Genomic DNA, 11,503 nt, shown 5'->3' on the forward strand with positions numbered 1-11,503 from the left:
CGAGGTAAATGGGTCGAGTTTAAGGAAATTTATATAAATAACCTAAAAACTTTAAGATTTTATAAAATTAGCCACTTTAATTATTTTTTAATCATAATTAGTCAATGGTATTTTTGTTGGACATAATTACGCTCACTACTCTCAACAAATTACCAAACCAATACCACTTGCTAAATCATCAAGCCTCAATGCTCTCAACAAATCTCTAAACCTCATCACTCTCAACAAATCACTAAACTCATGAAATAATAAGGACAATATTTTAAATGTTGTTTTTTAAATAATGTGGATTCATAAAATCATTAGTTTGCCTTGGTATATATGTAAAAAAAAAAATTAAGAATCATAAAATTTAGAATAAAAACGAAGTAGTGGACAAAACCTAGAAAATATACAAATGCACCACAATATACACATTATAAGTGCGATAGACACTAACCGATAGGCATCTAAATATAGGCACAAATGATGTCTACTGCACTAATACTGTGTTTACTTTTTGGATTAGAGTGAGAATCCTTGGATTAGGAGTGTAGAGTGGGAGTGGGAGTAGAGTGGGAGTGGGAGTAGAGTGTTTACTTAGACTAAATGAAAGTATGGATTGTCCATGAGAATCCCAATTCTTTGTTTACTTTGTCTTGGATTGGGAGTAAATTGTTTTAAATTACAATTTTATCCTTATGTACAGAATTATAATTTGTAATTAAAACATTAATAAAAAATATATTTAGAAAATAAAATAAATATTTTATTATATTTATAAATTAATAATAATTACTAATATTCTTAATTATGTAAATCATAATTTTTTATTAATTTTAATTTAAATTATGTGAATAAAAATTATTAATAATAGCAACACAAATGAAATATTATTATTGATAATATAGTACAAAATTAATATTTTTTTAGAATAAAATATTTATTATTATTAATTAAATAATTAATTAATATTTATTAAAATTAATGTTTAATATTATTAATTTAAATATAATATTTATTTATTTTTATTTTATTAAATTTAATAAAATAAATATGATATAATTATTATTTTTAATAAATATGATATTATTTATTTTATTAAATATTATTTATTTATTTTATTAAATATTATTTATTTATTTTTATTTTTATTTTAAGGATAAAATGGGAAGAGGGGGGAGTGGATTCCCACTCCCCACTCCAAAATTGAGTGGGACCCACGAATTCCCACTCCCACTCTCCCCTTTTTTAAGGTAAGTAAACACTGGAGTGGGAAGAATCCACACTCCACACTCCCACTCCAGCAAGTAAACACTACCTAAATGAATGCATATACCAACCTATCACACAAAACTACCGCAATCATAACAGTCAAATCCAAATTTTATTCATTATAAAATTATAATAAAAGATTAAAAAAACACAAAAAAACTATGTTCACCAAACACAAGTGAAATAAATGTGCCTATTACACCAAGCATAGTTGCTAAATTTTTTGGTAGCCTGTTGCACCAATCTTGGATAGAGTGATGAGAGATAAATGAAATAGTGGTTAACATGTTAATGTTAGGAAATAATAAAAGGTAGTTTTAAATGACAACCAATTGAGGGCAATGGCAGTAAGCTTGCTACTTTCACATACATTGGAGGCAGCGATGGTACTAAGCTCGCTGTTGGGCGATGGCAATGAGCATATAGAAAAAAGATAAATAAAAAAAAGGCCATTTAAAATCTTAAAAGAAGAAACCAAAAGTAAAATAACTCTGTGTGGCATTTTGTCAAACACTGAGTGTGCACTATATTTTTGTACTATATTATTAACATATCATTTCCTCCAAATGCAACAATTTGCAAATCTAATAACTTTTTCAACTAAAATCAAAATTTACAACTTCACAAAATCATCAATACAACTCTTAAAAATACCACAACAACTCAGTCGCAACACCCACCATAACCCAACATAACTTTCTAATTCATTGTACCAAAAATGTGAAGAATGTGTAAAATCGAAGTTGCTAGTATACGCTGCCTTTAATTCGCCATTGCCATCGAGTCGCTTTAACTATGAATTGAAGTTTGTTGTAATCAGCACTAAAGAGGGAAGTTGTAAGGTTGTTTATTGTAATCTTTTAGTGTTTTTTTTTTTTTTTTTGTTTTTAGAAATGTAAGGGTAATTATGTCTAAAATTTTGGCTATTTATGACAGAAAAAATTTGGCGTAGTTATTTTTGTAATTCATAAAGTTTTTTACGTAAATTTCCCTTATGCCTAATTCTTATCCTTTATATCTTAATCTATCCTGATCTGTACAAACAAAAAAATAATTCATACTATAATTATAGATATATCGGAGTGTACTCCAATTTGAAGAAGAAAATAATAGTTCATTGCAATCCAAATGCATACCAATACACCACTGTCCACAGTAGACCGTAGAATCAAATTATAGTAATCCATGACAACAAACAACTGGCTAAGTTATTGTAACTTACTAAGGTGTGAGGAGGAAAGAACTTTCACCCATGATAATAACTCATTGACATGCAAAGAGGAAAGATCGTGCACTTAAGATATCAACAAAGGATACCTCCACTTCACGTGTGTACAATAAATCTTAAATTCATTTAGAATGAGCTTCAGCTCTTATGATGTACCCTCTACTGTCAAAGTTTACTTTACTAATTGATTTTGTAATAGTTATGGCAATGATCGATCTATAGTATTCAACTTTTCAAATATGAACTTAAAAAAAAAAAATGCTATCATTTTAAGAATGGGGGGAAAACTCAAACAAAAAAACAAAAAGAAGAATAGAATATTGAAGAGGGAGAGAATCTCTTGTGGATGGAAAAAGGGAAGAGACTTGAATTTTTATAAAGTTCTTTGAAGAGAGAATTGAAATTTAGAGAGAGTTTTGGGGAGATTAATGCATGATAAGAAAGAGGTGGATAGAGTGGCCTAAATGGACTAGACATAATTCAATCATAATTGATAAATCATATTTAGACTCTATTTTTGCTGCCAAATGCTTTCAAAGCAAAGTCGCTAAAAGTATTTCAAAAAAATTTAAACTTTGTTTTGAATGTTAAGTTGATGTTACCTAATATGTATTTTACTTTTATTTGACAACTTATAATTCATTTTACTAAAAGAGTGGTGCTATTGGCATGCTTTTTATTTCTACAAATAACTCATTTTCTTGCCATACCCTAAAGTAAAATGGGTGATTACGAATGGTAATGAGTTGGGTCAGGCTCGGGTTTGGCCAAACCTGAGCTTGACCTAATTACTAAAATAAAAATTTTAACCCGATTAAAATTCTAATCATTTTTCTTTCAGGTCATGCCTGGCCGAGGTGACCATAATTGTTTTGAATATTATACCTTGAAGCTTCTTTTTAAGATTTTCAAGTAATTTAAATTGGAAAAAAATGACATAATCTTCCCACAAAGGTTGTTAATCTTGAATTCGAATACTAAATCAGATCAAACTAAAAAGTTCAATAATGTTGCAAACTCACTATAACCTCAAAAGATTATGAGGATTATAATCAACACATACCGAATTTAAAATACACAATTCAATTCCATAACCATTTCAATCACATACAATTCAATTCCACAACTTAATATAAAAAAAAAAAAAAAAAAACTCAATTGTGATGGCTATTGTGGTGGTTGACTGGCAGTGGGTGGCAGCTTGGAGCTGGAGCAGTCATGCGTGGCTGGTTGGCTGGCAGTGGGATTGAAGCCTCTCTCGTGCAGTTGTGCGTGATGGCTTGGAGCTGGAGCAGGCAATGATAGACTGACAAAGTGACGGTGTTGGTTACTTGGAGGCTGGAGTAGGCGAGCAGAGCTAATTCATGCAATCACGCTGCGCGGTTTTCACTTAGGTTTTGTGAGATTGAGACTTGAGAGAGTGTGGGTCTGTGATGTGTTCGTGTTAGTGTATGTGATGTGTGTGTGTGAGTGTGAGTGTGTGATGTGTGCATGTGTTTTTTTTTTTTTTTTAATTTCAAGATCAGGTTGGCTAGGGCTTAAACCCTGGCGCGAATTTGATCGGATCTTAATTTTTTGGCCCAAACCTGACCCGAGACTAAAAATTTTAGGTCAAAGTGCGAAAAAATTAAGGTCAGATCAATAGGGTTAAAATTTAGGTCAGGTCAAATTATCATCCCTATTGGTGATTTCAAAATAATTTTGGACCCATTTTTTATTGAAAAACTAACATCATTCTTCTTCTTCTCAAAAAAGCTCTCTTTCTTTCAACAGACTTAATTTTATTTTATTTATGATTGTTTATCTCGCTTATCTATTGACTAATCTTTCTTTCTTCTTTATAGATAATAAGATAGCGCATAAGCATAAATTGGGTGCTAATGAATCAATTATTCTTAAGCCAAAGTTGAACAAATCATTAATAGATTGACATTATATCAAAAGAGGATGAACAATTTAAACAATAAGAATTTCTCATTGCACAATCATTTTAACTAGGATCTACACCAACTTAGGGCAGCCCACCAGGCGCCAATCCTCTCCTTTCAAGCGCTTCCCTCAATAGGAAATATTGATTATTAGGAGCACAGCTATTGCAATTGTGATTTTTTTTTCTTAAAATCTGGAAAAGGGAAAAATTAAGATTTAAAATTTGCAGTTGAAATAAAAAGTAAAAAGATGAGGGTAATTTTGGGATTACAAAGGGGTTTTTGAAAGTTCATAAACGGGGCTTTTTGAGGAAGTTACAGGGGTGCCAAAAACTCTACTCTTACAACAATCCCAAAATGAGCCTGAATTGAAAGGATAAGGCTTTATACAACCCAAAACCCATTTAATACATATTTTTGTGTATTCATCAAAGTGAGTATTGAGCTAATTACCCAATTTAAAACATATACTAAATTGGGCTGCCCTTTAATCCATCACCTCCCCCCAATTAATAAGCCCAAATAAAGACCCACGAAAATCTTCCAATCCCTCGAGGAGAAAATCGTAATTTGGCCTCAACCCCGCTAAAAACCCTAGCTTCTGCTTATATTCATTTCTTGCTGCGCCTCCGCAAATCGCAAAAGACAGGGCAAGCAAAAAGCACTTCACACACTCTTTGTAGCCGTAACCAGCAGAGCAATCATGCCGCCGAAGTTCGACCCGAGCCAAGTGGTGGACGTGTACGTCCGCGTGACCGGTGGCGAGGTGGGAGCCGCCAGTTCCCTCGCCCCAAAGATCGGTCCCCTCGGTCTCTCCCCAAAGAAAATCGGAGAGGACATCGCCAAGGAAACCGCCAAGGACTGGAAGGGCTTACGTGTCACCGTCAAGCTCACCGTCCAGAACCGTCAGGCCAAGGTCGCCGTCGTTCCCTCCGCCGCCGCCCTGGTGATTAAAGCCCTCAAGGAACCCGAGAGGGACAGGAAGAAGACCAAGAACATCAAGCACAACGGCAACATTACCCTCGATGACGTCATCGAAATCGCAAAAGTGATGCGGCCCAGGTCGATGGCTAAGGATTTGAGTGGCACCGTTAAGGAGATTTTGGGCACATGCGTTTCTGTTGGGTGTACGGTCGATGGCAAGGACCCTAGGGACCTGCAGCAGGAGATCACTGATGGTGATGTCGAAATTCCTCTTGATTGAAGACTCTGTTTGTGAGGGGGTCTATTTTAGATTTTAATTTTTGTTTTTATCTCTATATATCAGTGCCTTTTTTTTTAATTATCAGTTTTGGATCTTTACAAGGATTTTGATGATGTCTCCAATTATTCGAGCTTTAAACGAGTGCTTTATTATTGGAATTTAGGAGATGTAAGGTTTAATTTAGTGGACTTATGTTGAATGATGCTTCAGAAAACGTATATTGGATCTTTGAAATTTAAATTTTCTAATGCAAATGAATCTTGTTTATTTCGCATTGTGTTTTTATATTATTTGAAGCTAATGTGGTGGCTATGGAAGCGCCTGCAGCACTAGGGTGTCATCACATTGATGTTTGAGAATTCATTTTGGATAACTTGTTTTGATCTATTGACAGACTGTCAATCCTGCTGAAATTGTGTGCTGATGTCTTACATAGTGTTATTGGTGTGGGATACTGATTAGAAGAAATAAGTGTAATGAGTCGAGATAATTTAGAAAGTTGGTTAGATTTTTTGTTGACGCGGGTTGATTATTTTGTCACAGTACTTAGTTTTAGAGAATAGGATACATATTTAAGATAGCTCAAAATAAGTTGATTTGATTATATGCCCTATGTGTATTATTTGATTTTTTTGTTATGTTTCACAATTTGTTCGAGTTTCAGATTTGTCATACGCATAGCTGAACTTGATTTTTCTCTTAATTTTAGGTCTATGAGTACCTTCTAAACTTAATTGTAGCTTGTCTGATGCTTAAAACCATTGTCGAGTCCATCTTGAGGATGACAGGATTTTATTTTAAGTATTCCATGGGTATTTTCATGTGAAGCCACTGATCCTTACACAACTGGGAGTTATGTTTCACGTGGGCCGATCTGTTTCATGTGTAGCTTTTCTTTTCTTTCTTCTTTCATTTTTTCTTTGGGTTAATACATGCTTGTGTAATGGTTTGTTGGATTAACGGTGTCCACGGTATGGTTGTGGAAGCATATGTTCTGGTAGTTCTGTCCTAGTTTCAACTAATTGTTTGAAATTACCATCACTACCTGATTGCTGTATTTTTGTGGCATATAATGCATTCATTGCATTTATAATTGGTTTCTGGTTACTTTGCACTTCATGAAGTTCATATTTGATTAATAGTGCTTTCAAGGTTATCTTTTCATTTTGTGCTTTACTTGGTGGTCTTGAACTTAGAGTTTGTATGAATGTAATTGTGATTATAAGCATGGTTGTTAATGATTTTATCCTAGGGTAAGATGCGATTGACTTATTCATACAAAAATTGACAGTGCTTCTAATGTATTGTTGAATAAGTGAACTATGGAGCTGGGTGGACGATCTTTGTTTTTTAATTTCAGATAGAAGAGTTGGCATGTGCTTTGCTTTTGTGAAAATGGCAAGTAAATGCTCCTGTTTAAATTGAAGTAAGGTGAAGCTTGTGTGTTACACTATGATATTTCTGAATGTGTAGGTTCTTTGTGGGGTTTTCTCTTTCTTCTTTTAGTACATGTAGGCTGTAAGCTACATTTGGCACTGAGGATTGGATTGGAGCATTAGACTAACTATTAAGATTAGACTAGATTACACTGGATTTTGTTAGGTTAGTTTACATGTTTAGTGCTGACTTATGTATGGTTAAACATCAGCTATTTATAGATGTTTAATAAGAAATATTATAATTGATTAAAATAAAATTGATAAGAAAAAATTATATATATATATATATTGAATTAGTTATTGGGTTATAATAATTATAATAATGAAATATAAATTTTTTAAATCATAGATTATGTCATATGAGATTTATTATTTCATTAAATAAAATAAATAAAACTATTCAACTAATAAATTAACTAATAATTTTTAAGGAGATCATGAATAAGAAAAAATAAATTACTTAACTTATAACAATAAATAAATGAACAGCATGTCACGCATGGATTAACATTTTTTTTTCTTATTGTCTAATTTTAACTAAATCTACATAAAAATTGAGATTACTAATTCCATAAATTTAGTGTTAAGATTTGAATTTAGGCTATTAGTCCAATCCAAGTGACAGCATGTCATGCATGGGTTAATATTTTGTCCTAAAATTTAGTTTAATTCTACACTTAATCTTAGCTTCCAAAGGTAGCCGAATGTGGTAGATCTTAGTGCCACTAATGATTTCCAGAATCCAGAGTATGAAAATGTACTGTGAAATCATGACATCTGTACAGAATTAGATGTCAATATTTACTAGTTATAGGATAACAAATGCACAGATACTCTACAATGCATATTGGATGATTCTAATAAACACAAAGGCTATGTGGCACAAAGCAGTTCTCGCCCTGATTATATCTAATCTTGTCAGAATGCCATCTGAAGGAATAAAATGAATGTGCAAAGCCCAAATCTTGAGTCGTACCAATTGCCATATTTTTATTAGTTTATTATAATTTTACTTCTCTCGTATGGAAATCATCACATGTATGTTATTAAATTTGTAGCATTTTTACTTTCATCAGTGGTTAGGATCTTAATTGCTGGTAAAAATTATTGCGTGCGACATAGGGTGTTTTTGAGCCAAGCCGGCGGGACACGCAAAGGGTTTTTAAGGTTTACTTGTTAGGTTTTGTCATTTGATGCATGATATAATTTGTCATCTGTTTTGTTGTGTATCTGTGTGTCCTGTGAATCATACGGTTTCTTTCCAGAATGTTCGGTTCTACAAATTCCAACGCATAGAGGTTGCTTGTTGATATTTTTAGTATCTTTTTACAAGTCATTATAACGTTGGACAAATGTACTCCCACCTCACCGCCAATTTTTCCTGTTGATTGGCCCGCATTTTGTTTCCATTCTTTCGCTATTTACTTATGTTCTCTCTTCGCTTATAAAAAGCCCGCTACTTGGTCATTTGCTCTGCCCTCGTTCAAAAAGAAAATCATTTTTTTTTTTTCTGAAGAAATAGACAATTTAAAATCCCACCTCTCTCTTCTTAGAGTCAACTCTTTGCAACCCTTTTAAACTCCAGCCTTTTTTCTCTTAACTCGTTTTGTTTTGGGGTGATTCAATCAAATATGGCCAAGGCAATTAGAGAATTGAAGTCGTGGACGGAGGTAGCTCCAGCTCCCATTATTTACCCAAAGAAGCCTTCAAATTCTCCTCGTTTGGACACAATCATTGAAGAATCCAACGAGGAGGAGGATGCTGAACGCAGTGATCATAGTGGCAAATTGTTTCTCTTGCTTCTCAGTCATTGTTAACCCAATGGGATAAGATTCTATATACGTGTAAACTGAACCTTTTTTTCTTCTCTTTTAACAGGTGGTGTAAGTTTTGCTGGAAGATGATTAACATGTTTATAAATTGACATGTGATTTTTTATTAGTAATGCGATTCTTGTCATTATTTTCTTCATAGACATAATTATTACCCTATTACAAGTCACAGAGTCCGATCATCTATAAATAATTTGTTTCGTTATAGATATAATTGTTTTGCTCGTATTGTTAGTGTTCCAGTGTAAAAGAATTATTCAACTCTTTAACTTTTGAAAAAGTATGCTTTATTCAGGAAAAAATATTAATAGAATGTGAAATGTGATCTTGTTAATTCAACGACGCTCGTTGTGTGATTGTTGGCTTTGATTTTTTTTTTCAATTATCGAAGTGTAACAATATAATCAAAGGTTTACTAATATTTGTTATAAGAAATTTTTTAAGACTAATCTAGATCAATTCTATTGTGGCACAATCCAGATTTATCCATCGTTACAGTATCAAAGATATAAGTATATGTTGGACCAAAATAAAATAAGTCTAATAAGTCTAATAAGGCCAAAATAAATTTAATCTCAATAAGGCCCATCTAATAAATTTCCTCCCAATTAAGCCCACGAAGTGGTGGACAAATCACCTAAGTTTGAAGGCTCTTATAGTCCCAAGGTCTTAGTAACAATAACCTAAGGATAAAACGTTCTTTCCTCTAATCTGTAGACAAGTTTGTATATCCATGTGTCAATCCGCATGGGCACTAGAGGACAAGTGTTGCCAAATGTCACAAGAACAATGACATTTGTCATCAAAATAACTAGGACCCAAATCAAATCAGTTTGGTCGATAAATATGTCTTTCATTCTCATTAAAAGGTAAGACAAAAAAGAGACTCAAGAGGGGAAAATGTTAACTTTCTCCCTCTAATCTTTCTCTTTCTAAATTTATATTTCCAAAAGTCCGGTGACTGACTTGACAGTCGGAGGGTTTACGCTGGCAAAGCCGACCCTCTGATCATTTTCTTGTGTTTGTAGAGTATCACAAGATAAGAACCTTTTGATTGCCTAAGGAAGTGGACTTAGAAGAGCATATATAAAGGCTCATAAAGATCAGCCCAAAGAATGAACTCACAATCATAAAATCTAACAAAGAGAAACCCAAGTCCTAAAGGGGTTGTCCTCAGTCGAAATTTCCATATCATAAGTTGGGACAAAATTTACACCAATAGTTTGGCGCCGTCTGTGGGGATCTTCCGATAAAAGTCTTGGAAGCCCTACTATGAGCATGGATTCTAACAATGAGTACTATAACCTTGAGGCTGATGATGAAAGATCTAGAGTGGATGAGGATGTTCACTTCCGACAAAGGAGACGACAACGAGACCTAGATGATGATGACGTGGTGCCTATCCATCCTCTTTCAGATCCTCATTTGAATCCACCTCGCCACACTAGACGTCGAGGACAGCCTCGTGTTGTTCGACTTCAACAACAAGTGGATTAGTTGGCTCGTAACTTCAATAGAATCTTCGGCCAATTTCCAGCTCGAGCTAAGGAAGGCGAGAACTCAAGTGGAGGTAATGTGGTTGATTCCGGCTCCTTTAGAACAAGTCTAGAGAAGAGTTAAATGAAGATAATCTCAAGCATTCCCTTAACCAAAGAAGATCTAGGAGGAGAATGACCAGAGAAGGTTTAGACCAATGAGAGGAAGTTGACAGAGGATTATAAGAAATGATGCAGAGACTTGAGCAAATGGTTCGAGAAATGGGCCCACTTGATGATGTAACAGCAAAACATGAGCCACAATTTGCTTCTGATATAATGGTAGCAAAATATCCACCTAGGTTTCATTTACCCCAAATGGAGCCTTATGATGGGCAGAGGGATCCAACAGAACATTTAGAATTGTATCGCACCCTTATGGAAGTGCAAGGAGCATCACAAGCAATTCTTTATCGGGCTTTTCCTCTTACCTTAGTAGGAGCAGCACGAAGATGGTTCCGAAAGTTGCAGCCACACTTCATCTCATCCTTTGGAGATTTGAGTAGAGAATTCACCTCTCACTTCCGAAGTGCCCAACAAAGAAGAAAACCAGTGACTTACCTATTGACCGTCAAACAACAGGAATGGGAGACCTTAAGAGACTACATCAGAAAGTATAATAATGAGATCATCCAAGTAGATGGTTATGATGATGGCATATCACTTTTTGGTATTATGGAAGGGCTTAAGATGGGAAAACTATGGTGGTCAGTTTCAAAAAGACCACCCACTTCTTACTCTGAGATGCTTGCGAGAGTTGAGAAATATGCCAATGCGGAAGAAAGATTCAAGAACAGAAATCAAGAGAAATGAGAACCAACCAAAGGAAAGAAAAAGAAAGATGATCGGAGAGAAAGATGATCGGAGAGAAAGAAGAGTGGTCAGACCCGATCCATCTCTAAGAAGAGACCAATTTTGTCCTGGGGAACGCTCTGAAGTCCGAGACACTCGTCCTCGGTTAGCCTCTCAATTCACTAACTTTACAGAGCTTAATACTACTCGGGAGCAAATTCTCATGCAGGTAAGAAATCCAACTTTGTTTAGAACTCTGCCTCCTATGAGGACAAATCCATCCCGAAGAAA

At 34.2% G+C, this 11,503-nt stretch overlaps 2 protein-coding genes across 2 annotated transcripts; both read left to right on the plus strand.

Moving 5' to 3' along the window:
* The first annotated feature begins 5,016 nt into the window (after positions 1–5,016).
* LOC102610083 (60S ribosomal protein L12) lies at positions 5,017–5,881 on the plus strand. Its single transcript, XM_006481397.4, has one exon. The coding sequence runs from the start codon at positions 5,114–5,116 to the stop codon at positions 5,612–5,614; it is 501 nt and encodes a 166-aa protein (XP_006481460.1). The 5' UTR covers positions 5,017–5,113; the 3' UTR covers positions 5,615–5,881.
* A 4,728-nt stretch (positions 5,882–10,609) lies between these two features.
* Positions 10,610–11,233, plus strand: LOC107177480 (uncharacterized). Its single transcript, XM_015531337.1, has one exon. The coding sequence runs from the start codon at positions 10,610–10,612 to the stop codon at positions 11,231–11,233; it is 624 nt and encodes a 207-aa protein (XP_015386823.1).
* The last annotated feature ends 270 nt before the right edge of the window (positions 11,234–11,503 follow it).

Source organism: Citrus sinensis, chromosome 6, assembly GCF_022201045.2.
Source record: "Citrus sinensis cultivar Valencia sweet orange chromosome 6, DVS_A1.0, whole genome shotgun sequence".
In the NCBI taxonomy this organism is placed as follows: domain Eukaryota; kingdom Viridiplantae; phylum Streptophyta; class Magnoliopsida; order Sapindales; family Rutaceae; genus Citrus; species Citrus sinensis.